This window comes from Panthera tigris, chromosome C1 (assembly GCF_018350195.1).
Source record: "Panthera tigris isolate Pti1 chromosome C1, P.tigris_Pti1_mat1.1, whole genome shotgun sequence".
Lineage (NCBI taxonomy): Eukaryota > Metazoa > Chordata > Mammalia > Carnivora > Felidae > Panthera > Panthera tigris.
This window is the reverse complement of record NC_056667.1, coordinates 145,733,055-145,747,174: the sequence shown is the minus strand read 5'-3', so window position 1 is coordinate 145,747,174 and position 14,120 is coordinate 145,733,055. Positions and strand designations below refer to the sequence as shown.

General features: G+C 39.4%; 1 protein-coding gene across 1 annotated transcript in view; it reads right to left on the bottom strand.

The window, feature by feature from the left end:
• GALNT5 (polypeptide N-acetylgalactosaminyltransferase 5) overlaps positions 1-14,120 on the bottom strand; it is a 40,882-nt gene that overhangs the window by 12,634 nt on the left and 14,128 nt on the right. Inside the window, exons 2-6 of the mRNA XM_007078489.3 lie at positions 13,496-13,662; positions 11,865-11,984; positions 3,763-3,898; positions 3,058-3,177; positions 857-974 (exon numbers count right to left, since the gene is read on the bottom strand). Of these exons, the coding sequence (XP_007078551.1) occupies positions 857-974; positions 3,058-3,177; positions 3,763-3,898; positions 11,865-11,984; positions 13,496-13,662 (661 nt within the window). The remainder of the gene's footprint in view (positions 1-856; positions 975-3,057; positions 3,178-3,762; positions 3,899-11,864; positions 11,985-13,495; positions 13,663-14,120) is intronic.

Sequence of the window (14,120 nt, the reverse complement as noted above, 5' to 3'; positions counted from 1 at the left end):
TCAAATTAAGCTCAACAGGTTTATTTAGCTTTGTACATTGCTGTGGAGCGTTTTAGGATTTGTAAACTATATATGGTTTTCTTCCCTACCCTGCAGTGTACATCTTTTTTTAATAAAGAAATTCTCACAGAATCCCAGTGTATAAAATATATCATATGAAGTCCTGCTTTGGTTGGATCAGGGTAAGGAGTATATATTTCCTTTTTTTTTTTTTTTTTTTCCAATTTTCCCTCCTTACATCTTGGGGTGATCCATATAACTTAATGGGACACAACTTGAAAATGAGCTCAAAGTAATACCCCTTTTACTATATACCAACCCACTCCCTAAGAAAACAGTTGCCTTTTGGATTCTCTTCACTCTGGCTACTGCCAAGGATTTCTTAGGTGTTGATCAATGACCATAAATACCCAGAGCTGTCTGAGATGTCCAAAGTTGCTGCAACATCACCTGTTGATGGCCTGCTCTAAAGGCACTTTTTGTACCTCTGTCACTTGCACTAAGATGACCCATTACTGAATGCTTTCATTACTTCTGATATATCAGAAAAATGTTCCTGGAGATATTTTGTATGAAGTATGAATCTCACATCATTTAGGTCAAATAGCAGACAATATTCCCCCTATATTCAGATGTAGAGACAGTGTTATAAAATACTAGGGAACTCTGATAAATTTCATGGGAGCTATTGATTCTTCCAAATTCAATCTGGGATAGAAAAACATTCATCTACAGACCCTAAAGTTTCTGTGAAATTTCTTCCCGGAGACAGTCCCATAGCTGATTATGTTAGTAAAATGAAACCAAATGATAAACTCTTAATTGTAGAAAGAATTTGAGGACCGCTTGGTAATACCTTGAATGAGAGCTCCATATTTTCTCCACCCCAGACATCAAGCCCAGGGTCGTATGTTCCAAGTTCGAAAAAGTAATTTTTATCAATGGAAAATAGTCCACCCGCCATGACGGGACACCTACAAAAAGAAATGTTTGGTTTTTTAAACTTGCATGTCATGCGAATTCAACTTTTTAGAGTGGGTCCCCTGTGCAGTTGTAGTGGAGTTAAGAGACATTTCAAAATAGCTATCGAGGGTGGGGAGGTCTTGGAAAGGAGTCACAAATAGCACTGAAGAGATCAGTTCCGTGGTTCATGGTGGCAGAGATTGATTGGGGTCAACAAAGATGGGGTTTGGAAGTACGATTCTTATTGTCTTTACTCTCTGACCCAAACTCTCCGAATATGTTATTTTTAAAAATGCTTATTTAGTGCTAAGGGAGTACCAGGTACTGCTCTAAGTATTATATATATACACACATACATATACGTATGTATGTATGTATGTGTATATATGTATGTATATATATATATGTGAATGTATATATATATGTGTATATATATATATGTGTATATATATGTGTATGTATGTGTGTATATACATGTATGTGTGTGTGTGTGTGTATATATATATATATTATATATATATATGTAACCTCAGACTTTACAAAAACCCTGAAACTATATACCATTAAGAAAGGACAACACAGAAAAGGTTAGAAATGTTCCCAAGGCCACAGATTAGTATGATGTACATCTGGGGTTCAATTTAGGTGGTCTGGTTTGATGTTATGATCTCTCACTCCACCACACTGCCTCAACTGTAGACAGACTTTACTGACAGCTTGTTATGTGGCATACACTTTTTAAAGCATGTTATATAATCAGATTTAATTTTCAGATAATGCAGGTAGCTACTTCTATTAGTCTTAACGCAGAACTGAGGAAACAGAGATTCAAAGAGGTTAAGTAACCTTTTAAAGCTCACGCCATCAGTCAATAGTACAGTTGAGATTTGAATCCAAAGAGTCTGACTCCTGAGCCTTCATTACTGTTATAGATCATGGGGGATAGAAACTACACTTGAATCAGCAGTAATCACTTCCCATGGTGTTAAGATTGAGCCAGCTGAAAGGGGTTTGTGTGGAGAGCTTGCCTTGTGTTTAGGGTATACAACAATCTCAAGGGTAAAATAATTCCTACCCCACACCAACTTCCCTTCCCCTTAGGCACATATTCTGTCTGAATGACAAATGTCCTTTCCCATCTATCCAGAATGCATTCTATTCCCAACGTTATATTGGGTATAATCTGAGCTCAATCAGTACATTGACCCTCCAAATGGGAGTCTGAAAAAGGCAAAGATGTTCTTTAGGTGTGGGATCAGAGCAAGAGTGTTACATTCAGGCAGATATGGATTTGAATCCCAATTTGTTCTTTTACAAGCTATATATCCCTGGGAAAATTAATTATTTTAAGGCTCAGTGTCCTCATCGCTGTAATGGCAATCCTACCTACCACCTTTTCTAGGGTTATAGAGAGGGCTAAATGCAGACTGCTTAATAAATGATAATAAGCCTACTTGACTTGCTAGGAATATCACTTCTGAAAGCATGGCACCTAGCAAAGGATAGGAGGTAAGTTCTGAGAGAGAATGCCACAATGCACAGTCTGCGCTGGGCTTTCTCTTTACACTTCTCTAGCAATATAACCCCACTTTCAGTTCATATCTGCTTCTGTGTATATTTCTCAATTCACTTACAGAATATGGCACCCCTCCCATGGAAGGGGTAGGGTTAGACACCAAAAGAAAATCCTAACAATAGTTATTATTACAATAATACTTTTATTACTATTATTTACTCTTCTAATTTTTACTCATGTTGCCTTTAATGTTATGTGTGCTTATATAGCATTTATGCAGCATATTCAACTAGTTTATACTTCCTAGGTTGTAAATCCCAGGGAGAAGGAATAGTGTTAGCAAATTTCTCTGGATTCAGGGCTGAATAGGGTGTAATTGACCATTTAAAAAATGAGTTTTGGTAGTGGGAAACTAATTTCTTCAGGAAACTTTGCTTGCTTTTGATCATCTATTGGTTAAAACCATAATTCTTGATTGTCTATAGAACGACGGGAAACACTTGTTTCGTGGGATTGCTTCCCATGCCTTTGCAAAAAGATACACGATTGCCTCCTAATCTTAAATCTCACACGCTTACCGTATTATATCAGTTTCTTTAATTCTGTTTTTTGCAACAACATCTGGAGGAATTGTTCTCCAACCAAAGTTCATGGGCCACACGAAGATGCCTCTTTGAAAGTTGTCCACTGTCATGTAACTAATCCAGGAAAAGAACACAAATGCTGCTTGAGATCATACACATATACTTGATCAACCTGACACCATGTCTTGTTAAAATGAATGAAGCAAGTGCTTACACAAATGACTCGAGATTATCACAAACTTTTTATAACATTTCAAGAGAATTTATGAGTACAACTTGCATTAGTGACTAATTGGCCGGATTGCTTGTTTTTAACTTCTACTTTTCTTTTAATAATGTTCTGGATATTGTTGAGGGAAAAAATTAGGAGCATATGTATATTTCCCACAAAAAAGATGAATGAGTCTTAAGGGAGATAAATATTTTGGGGCACAGCTGAATAGAAAGAGGAAAGAACTGGACAATGGGTATTAGGAATTCTTGGTATTAAGGGTTAAGCATTTTGATGATCAAGTAAACAATTGGATTGACGTTCTCTGATCTCGATATATCTATTATGTGTTTCCATTTATGTAATTGGGTTAACTGTGTATTTCTCAGATTTGTAAAAGTGTGCAGCCTAGGAATATGACCAGTACTTTCTGCTGCTGTTAGTTAATGAGTCACTTAGAAGTATCTTGTGGAATATGACAATATTACCTCATATCTTTATCATTGATGACTTCGATTACTGGACAGGCTACCTTCTTTCTACTTAAATAAACTCTTTCCAGAAGAGGTTCCAACCAACCGACGTTACATTCCACGTGAGAATCTAAGAATGTCAACACATCACCTAGAGAGCCAGAAAAAGAAAGTTCATTTGAAAAAAGCAATATACTGAGTGTGTGTTTGTTGTGTTCAAAGGTCTTGGAGATTGCTCCAGAAAGGTGATTGCAAAGGCAGTACATTGTAAAGGCCGGAATTATCACCGAATTCCTGGTCCCTATATTTTCATTCTATCATGAAATAAAAGAAATTTTGTTTCTGGAAGCATCATTTTTGTTTGCAAAAAAAAAAAAAATTGATAAGCCACTTTGAATGGGTAGCCAAGACTTTGAAGGGAATCCTTAGTATTAAAAAGGTGGCTGCTTTGTCTCTTCTAAGGAGGGTGGGTCCCATTACCCTGGGGTGGGGGGGGGGTCTGTGGAAAACTGAGCTTTGTTTTTCAGAAGACCAGGCAGAGTTTGATAATCCAAGGTTGGCATCAGAAAGGGGAAATACCATTTTGCATAATAGGGGTGCAACCAGGCAAAAGGGGAGGAATCAGCAAGGCTAGAAGGCAGTGTGGAAGGGCTACAGGGGTGGGAGGAAGAATAAGGAATAGGTTAATGGGTAGAGAGTTTTAGTTTTATAAGCTGAAAAGCATTCTAGAGATGGGTTGTACAACCGTGTGAATATACTTCAGAGCACTGGACTGTGCACTGAAGAAATACAACTGAGACGGTAAATTTTATGTCACCCGTATTTTACCACAATAAAAAATACGAGCGTGGCAGGAGAAAGAGAAAAGAAAGAGAAACTTGGAGGCTAAAAAATACTCATTAAAAATCCTTGTTCTCCTATTCGTTGTGTGCAGCAATACTTTCATCTCAATAAAATTCTAAGTAGCATCTACATTGTTCCAAATGATTTATGCAGGTGGATTATGTGTGTGTGTGTGTATGTGTGTGTGCGTCTAAGATTAATGATAACCTGAGGAATCTGAACTATGACCGAAATCCTATGTATCCTTTCAGGCCTGACCAGAGGCAATCACAGAAGCTTCTCTGGCAGGCCTTGTGGCGGGAGGCCGCCCTCTCACACCAGACATGGTCTGCAGCCAGTGCGCCCCAGCCTCTGAAGGGAATTGCAGTCAAGAGCTCAGGCCCTCCCTCCCACTCAGTGGACATGCCCTCAGCAAAGCTGTGTTTCCAGTCCACATTCTTCCATTTTCCTCCACTCCGAGGACCACTTCAGGCCAGGAACCCGGCTTCACCATGTGGGAGATGGGTAGATCTCCAGCACATTTGCCTCCACTCTGATTCAGCATTCGGTACTTTCCCACTCCTACCCCTCTCTTTTCTCTCACCCTAGCCCCCAGGGCTATAAAACAGGAGGAGTCTTTTGTTCTGGGCTCCTTTAGGCAGTAAGACGATCCTCACATCTGCTCAATCCATCAGTCCATTTCTCTACAGGGAAGAATGGAACATTGAGGGAGTCAGCACTTTTCTTCTGTTTCAATTCTTACTTACACTTCTTACTTACATTATTGGAGGAAATGATTAAAGACTTGAGCGTTACTTTCATTTTGTCTTGTTTGAACTGACCACTCTAATACCTGGCTGCCCCCCCCCCCCACCGCTTAGCTCTTGACTAACCAGTAATAACATCAGTTATTTTCAATTAAGTGTTTTTTTCTATCCCAGACAATGGTTCTAAGCATTCTACATGGCTGTCTTGTTTAATTCATGCAACAACCCTGAAGTATAAGTCTAATTTTTATTCCCACTTCGGAAATGAGAAGGAGGTCTAAGTTTTATTCCTTTTGAAGAGAAACAAAGAACTTAAACTTTTCCAAGTTTGCACAGCCAAGTGGCAGCCTGATATTAGAAAAGAGTTTATTCCATTGCCTGTGTGCCTAAAAAAAGAAAGAAAAAATGGCCAGAGAGAGGAAAAGCTATTAGACCTTGAAGGCTTGAAGTAAAGGCAGAAGACAATAGCAGGCAAAGAACAAGGTGAAATTAGATACCTGGATGATAGATCATGATCCACTAAAAACTGTAACCAACCTCTTAATTAATGGTTCAATATTTTATCAATTAACTGATCAACAATGGAATTTTTGAAAGAGGGTGAAGAAACCGAACTTAGCCAAAATGTTGGTGAGGAATGTTCTTGAGAAGTCTCTTTAGGCAGAAGTGGGTTGTGCTAGACCAAAGTCTCCATCCCTGCTCATCTTCAATTGTTGGGACACAACGGTTATAACTCCTGATCATGCTGGGTGAGTCTTATTTTCAGAGATTATGGCTCGTTGGATAATGAAAGATCATTATCTCCTAAGGGTCTCCCCTTGCACAGCCCGCTCCCTGTGTGTGAAGGTTCACAGGGGCCATCTAGTGTGTAAGGTATGTAAGCATGGTCTGCTAAGGTCCTACTTGGTTGGTATATATAACAGGTGCAGAAGACAGTCCCTTTCTCTTACTACTTATTATTTTTTTTTAATTTAAAGTCAAGGTAGTTAACAAACAATGCAGTATTGGTTTTGGGAATAGAACCCAGTGGTTCATTACTTACATATAACACCCCAGTGCTTATCCCAACAGCTGCCCTCCTTAATGCCCATCACCCATTTAGCCCATCCCCCCCTCCCATCTCTCCTCCAGCAAACCCTTTGTTCTCTGTATTTAAGAGTCTCTTATGGTTTGCCTCCTTCTCTGTTTTTACCTCTTATCACTGCTACTGCTGGTCCATTTAAACCAAAGAGCAGTCTCTACTAGACTGCCTGTTCCTATCCTCAGGATACGCTTATAGGGTCAAAGAGTCTGGATTGACTTTCTCAGTCCTTGGTGGTAGCTAGATGAGTCCCCAACCCTACATTCACTTCCCACCTGGCCCAGATCCCCATACAGATTTTCATTCACTTGTTGCCAGGACCCAAAGGAAGCAGCCTCTGCCCAAAACATAGACTGGAATTTTATACTGTTTTATTTTGGGCAAGAAGAGAATCCTCCTATGCGTGAATGTCATTGCTCCATTTTCAGACACTTTTTAACTTAAAATAAGATCTCAGGAACTAGACCAGGGATCTGTCTATGTTGCTGACTCTGGTTAGGATTTCCACTTGTGGTGGATATGGTCTGGGGACATTTCACACACTATTCCTATCCTGGAGAGTCACGGTGAAATAGACGTAGGACTGAGGTCACAGAGCTCTGCTTTCCTTAGCCACACTGGATAAGTCACTTAACCTTTCTGAGCTTTACCTAATAGAGCTACTTCTAAGATCTACTTAATACCTAAATTCCTTATAAATGGCTAGTATTGTTACTGTTTGTCAACGAGTATTTAAGCAAGAGCTCAAAATAATCTTATCTTGATGGCCAACTGGCAGGTTTTTCTGTTTCCTAAGAGTAGGTCCCAGCAATGCTGGATTGTTTGCAGATGGATTTGATTGTAACTTACTTATTTATTTACTTTTTGACCAGCCCAGAGATGCTTAATGTGCCTAAAGCTTTGGCTTCTTGTTGAGTATGGGCTCCCATATATGTTTAGCTAACCAGCTTGGGATATTGGTGCCAGCACCAGTTAGTGTTGGTTTGCTGTGTGTAGGGTTCCTTGAGGAATGTGAACCTGTCTGGCTGTTTAAATTTTCATAATAATTTATAAATGATGCTAAGGAAACCATCTGTTTTACCTGCAGCAAAAAACAAGTTGTAGAAATTTACAGAAGGACTGTTGCTTTTCAGGAGACCTCAGGGTTGTCCAGGAATTAGATGCCACTTTAGTCCACATACTTAAAGTTAGCCAACTGATTCTTTGGAATGCTCATAGCAATGTCAAATATTTCCTAAATGCCATTGTTATAAAGGAAATGAGAATCTGATCTCAATTCTGACTCTCTGGAGTGTACTACTGAACCTTCCTGACTGCAGACTCTTCTTGGCAGGGCAGTAACTTGCTCTTTCCTTCAATACTAGCATGAGATCCTGGAGGTTGGCTTATACACTTGCACCTCAATCACTGTGTCTCTTTTTACTTCTGTGGCTTCATATAGAACATTTTCCCTAGAGATCCATTGACCGTGGCATACCCTTCAAGTTTTTAAATCCTGTTTGGCCTCTCTAACTCCTCATTCTCAGGAAATAACTGGACCTGGACCTGATCTTTTTGCCTGAATCAGATCCAGATGAAGGACGTATTGTGCCCTGAAAACTGAATATGTAGTGAACATTGCCAGTTGTCAGAGAGTTACTGTTTTTCCCTTAATATTTTGTACTATGTACTTTCAGAGAGTCTAATAATACCCTGGGACCAAAACAGGGCCACTTGACCAATTTTTGCAGGTCCTTGGATCTTTGATCTCATCCTTCCTTGCCTGTGGTTTCCCCTTCCTTTTCTCTGAATCCTAAAGGGTAAATCTTTAGGAAATCATAGCTATTAAGGTCTGTCAGATTTTGGATTCAGATTCTGGTCCTTCATCTCTTTGTTTGGCTGAGGCAGTCTAGAGACATTTTCTGCCCTGATATCTTTGCTGATCTCTGATTACAAAGACTGTTCAGGTCCAGGGTGTCTCCTACTAATGCTCTATTTGTGATGGCTGGTGAATGCCCAGAGGGGAGTCTGGGAGAACTCACCAGGTTGACTAGCCTTGCTCAGTCCAGACCCTGAATAGTCCTTGAATTATTTCCTCATCTAAAGCTGGTACAGGATTCTGAATCCCCTTGAATTTTTCACAGGACTCAAGTACACTTCAGGGCCCTTGGATATATCCTTGGACAAAGCCATTACTAACCCATTGAAACATACCTTTCTACTTCTTCTAAGATAGTTTAGAAGCAACTCTTCATTAGACAGTGACAAGCAATTAAGATGCACCTAGCTGGCCTTTCCAAAGTAAATTTGGGCCCCCTTAGCAAGTCACTACCACAACATAGTGGGATTGGCCAGAATCTAAAAAACAAATAAAACAAAAAGAGAAGATACTAGAATTTGTTGCACATGTTATTTCATGAAATGTCTATTGTAGTTATATGTGTAACATAGGTATGCAGTAGGTTCTGATGCAAAATTTATTTCTTAACATGGGTTATGGTCAAAATAGTTTTAAGAGTTACCAGACTAGAATTGAGCTAATGTACTTGAGAGTATTAGGGACAAAGAGCCAAATTTACATTATTACATTTGGATTTACTAAATTCAGAGAATGATTTGATGGCTGTAACCATAAGTACTTGAACAGGCCAAGTAGGCAATTGCTTTGACCAAGTTCATTGCACCCCATCTAAAGAGGCCTCCTGTGTTGTCTAACAGTATGGACTATTGCAGAGATCATCTCCAGCATGTGTCGTGCTCCATGCAAGGCAGAGAGAAGTTTTTATAAGCATTGCATTTCTGGTTCTGCACTTGTCAGCTTTCTCTACATGGATATCTCATTTTCATCTCAAATTTACATGAACAAAATTGGAACTCAACTGCAATCCCAAATCTGTTCCTCTGGTTATGAGGAACATCCACCAAGTTGCTCTGATTCCAGTCCTAGGGTTTTTTTGTTTTTGTTTTGTTTTATTTTTTGACTCGTTTCATTATTACTCTCTTTATATCTTACTTGATGACAAGCCCTGTGGGCTCCTTATCCACAATATATTCTTACTCTGACCACTCCCTTCTGTCCTAGTACCTCTCTGGTGCCTGGACAACTGTAATAGCCTCCTAAATGGTCTCCCTACTTCTTCTCACATTTCCCTAATACCCGTTCTCTACAAGGCAGCCAAAGTGAGCTTTAAATTAAGTCAGACAATTTTATTCACCTGTTTAATGTACTTCATTGGCTTCATATTATACCAAGAATAATGCCTACACTCCTCAGATGACTCATAAAACTTTGCAAAAGCCTGCCTTTGCCTTGCCCCCCAAATGAATCTCATATCACTCTCTTTATGGTCGGCACCCATCAACCATAATAAACTTCCTTCTTTAGCTTAAATAGACAGAACATATTTCTATATCAGGACATTGTACTTCTTGTCCCACTTGCCTGGGGATGTTCCTTATCCAGATCTTAGCCCCAAACTTGTCAGTTTGGACTATTTCCTCACTTCCTAGTTTTGAATCATTTGTGGGTAATTACTTCCCAAAAGAAGTCAAACATGGATTTTTACTTAATTTTTCAAATGCAGCCTATCATTAAGAATCTTATCTGTCCCTGCAATGTTAATTTTAGTGTGATGTGTTTGTAGTTAGTTTAAAATTTCCATTACAGGCCAAAGAAATTTGTTAGCAAACCAGTGGGATATGAAAAGTTCCAGATTTGTGGTCTAGTTACAAGGTGGTGTAACTCAGGTGAGTAGATAATTTACCATTAGAACATGCTTAAATACAAGCTGGTGGAAATCTGCAATGCCATGGCTTACAGAGGAGAGTGATATCTAAATGTCTAGAGGCAGCAAAATGTAGTAGGTAAGACTGAGGATTTGGAGTTTTCTGGGTTCCAATCCTGCTGTATCACTTACTAGCTGGGAGAACTTGGGCAAGTCATAACCTCACTGTGCCTTTATATCTTCATCTGTAAAATGAGGAAAGTACTTGTACCTACCTCCTAGAGTTATTGTGAAGATCAAATCAATTAGTCCAGAAAATGTTTAGAATGGAACCTGGTATGTAAGTTCAGCTATTATCATGGTGTACAGGTCTTTCCACAGCAGGATGTGAAAATGAACCTATATGTTTGGCATTAATGTTAAAGTACTCATGAGAGAAAAGATTTGCCTCCTCCCTTTCACTCCCCAACACCCACACACTAAAAAGAGGTGAAGAAAAGAGCATATTGCTCTTGGGAAGGTAGAAATTGCTATCAGAAGAGCAGACACAGGTCAGGGAAGAGAGAAGTAAACAATTCTAAGTCCTCAAATACAGATAGGATCAGGCCAAGACAGCTTAGGCTTGAGGGGGCTCCTAGTGATCAAATTTGGGACAATTTGAGTACCACAAATAAATAAAGGAAAGAAGGAAGGAAGGAAGGAAGGAAGCTGATAACATACAAATTGAATTTTTGAAAGCATAAATTAATAGTGGGGATTTCCCTATAAGAGGGAAAGAGGAGGGAGGGAGAGAGGGGAAGGGTGGGAGAAAAAGAAGAGGGAGGGAAGGCAGAAGAGATGAACAGACCTCAGTGCAATAAATGATCCAAGCAATGATCATCAATGGGTGCAAAACCATTGGGTAAAATGTAGGGAAAACAGAGTATTCATGTGGATCAAAGTATTACCCCACAAATTGCTTCTTACTCCCCAAAGAAAAATCTGACTGTCAACATTTTAACTAAGTGCTCAAATTTACCATCACCAACAGTTGGACAACTTGACATCATGTGTCTCTTGATTTGAAGCCATAAGCAGTACGTAAGTCCTACCACCTACAGAGTAGAATTCTATCCAGTATGCACGCCAGAAATGTTTAGCCTGATTGTAACATGAGGAAACAGTGAGAAAATTTCGGAATGTGGTCAGATGTTCAGAACAAATGGCCTGGACACTGAAAAAAACACAAGTCAGTGATAAGTAGGGTGTTTTCTACTCTAGATTGAGAAACCAAGAAGAGTAAATAACCAAATGCAGTGCATGAAACTTAATTAGATCTCAAATTTCGAAAGACAAAAGCAACTATTAAAAACATTTCAGGAGCAATAAGGGAGTCTGAAAAGAGCATAAACCAGATGATATTCAGATGTGAAAGTGTGCTTATCTAATAGAATGTCTCTATTTTTTCAGAGATGCCTATTAAGGTACACAGAGTTGTAGGGTCATGATGTCTGTAAATTCAAAAGTTGAGAAAAAAAAAGTGTGTGTAAACAAACGTGTGTATGTGTGTGTGTGTGTGTGTGTGAGAGAGAGAGAGAGAGAGAGAGAGAAAGCACATATTGCAAAAAGCTAAATATTGGTGGAATGATGATGGCATTATGGTTGTTCCCTGCAGTATTATTTCAAATTTGCTGTATATTTGAAAAAAAAAAAAAGAAACTAAAACAAAAATATAGCCAAAATACAAAATTAACAGCTTCTTACCTGTTGCATTCTGTGCTCCTGCCAGCCTGGCTCTTATTAAGCCGTGTCTCTCTTTGAGGCGAAGAATTCGAACTTTTGGAAACTGAGACATGTATTTATCCAGATTATCTTTTAGGTAGTCTATATCACAGCAAGAATAGATAAGGAAACACTTTGAGTAACTAGATCTGGATAATACTAGCAGTGCCTCCTTAACATCAAATTCTAGAAACTCTGATATTTACTATCGTCGATAAATTTTATTCCTTGGGCCATGATTTTATTTTCTGATGTCATTTTCTTGGATAGGTTTTTGTCTGTATTCAATTCTCTAAGCTATCTGTTTCTTAAATCTCAAATCCTTTTCAGGGTTGCCAAGTTACAGAGGAGGGCTCACCTTCTCTGAGTATTTGTCAGGACAGGGCAAATTTGCCTTGAAATAAAATAAGCTCAGGTTTCTGTACGAACATCCCAGCTTACAAACCAAGCCAAGCCAAGACCCAGGCAGAAGGCTAAATAAACATTGTATGCAAATTGAAAAACTTGTGAAAGAAAGATATTGCAACTGCAATTGGTTAAGTCCACTGTCACTTCCCCACTATGATGCCCTCTCCATCATACCTCTTTTGTCTTGTTGGGTGGCCAAAGAGGAATCCATCTAAAAGAATGTTGTTGGGGTTCTATGGGGTATATTTATATGACTTGCAATCACTTCTATGTGTAATTAAGCTATTGACAGATATCCTAGGTAGGAATGGCTTCCAAAAGTACTTCTGCTGCTCACTTTCCTACTAATTCTGTGGGACTTTTTCTTTCTTTCTTTTTTTAATGTTTGTTTATGTGAGAGAGGGAGAGAGCAAGCAGGGGAGGGGCAGAGAGAGAGGGAGACACAGAATCCTAAGCAGGCTCCAGGCTCTAAGCTGTTAGCACAGAGCTTACGCAGGGCTCGAATTCATGAACCACGAGATCATGACCTGAGCCGGATGCTTAACTGACTGAGCCATCCAGGCACCCCTGTGGGATTTTTTTCTTAAAGAGGACCCTGAAACCATCTAAGCTTTAGGTCCCTCCAAATCTGGACCTGCCATTCATACAGAAGACTATCATTTGCTTGGTGACTAGATACTATTTCTTTGTATGTTCTCAAGGCCCCTTCTCAAAGTTTTCAACCAGTTTTTCTCATGGATTTTCCCTGCTCCTGGACCTCAGTGTGATTCTGGTAGGCACTCTGAGGCTGATGAAACTGGCCCATGTCATTGTGGTCATGATCAAAGCTACGTTGTTCTATTAGGGTTGTCCTCTCTTTGCTATTCGCTAAAGTTTTCTGAAGTGGGTCACATTTTGGAAATTTGTGGTGTGGTGGGAAGGGGACCTCAGGTGGAAAAGGGCCACTTAGGTACACAAATTATGTGATAACCCCAATAGAGAGATTCTTCACTTCTTCTGCACCATGGTGGATTCTGCCTTTGCACTCTGTTGAAGCTTCATCTGTTTGGTCCTATAGACAATTTGTCTTCTCAACACTTAACATGTAATGTGCTTTGCTCTTGAGGAAGAAACCACAGACTGTCCATATCTTTGTTTTCCACGGAGTCTAACTCTGACTTGTTACATATATACCAAAGTTTAATTTTCAGGAGTGTTTTTCTTACCTTTGGTGCTGAAGTCATCCACCAGAAGAATCTCCTTGATGAGGTGCGGAGGAGAGCGATTAAGTACACTATGAACAGACCTCAGCAGAGTGGACCACACTTCATCCACAAAGCACATGATGACACTGGTGGTCGGGAGGTTATTGTGAACTAGCTGCTCTGCACACCTGGGCCAGGACACAAGCAGGGCACAGTGATGTGCTAACAAGAGCCATGAGATGGTTTTAAAAGTCACAGAGTACAATTGTATGTATGTACACGTAGACTCACATGCTCTGTTTATCTGTGGGTATGTCTATCTGTTTTTCTATATATCTGTTCATCCATCCATCCGTCATCTACTACATATATCAGTGATAATTTTCTCATGTATCTTTCTTGAGGAAGGGTATAAATAAAATAAACAAGCAGAGGAAGAATAACCAGTAACAGTGGTTGCTATAAAAGCAACGCAAGCCATGAGAAGTTCCTGTGGAGGCATCTCGTTGTAGTGGACAGGACATAGGCTGTATTGGTTAGACACTATTTTGAATCTCAGCACCAATATTTCTCAGATCTTTATCCTTTGATACCGTACTTAATATCTCTATATCTCAGTTCCTTCATCTTTAAAATTAGGTGAAAG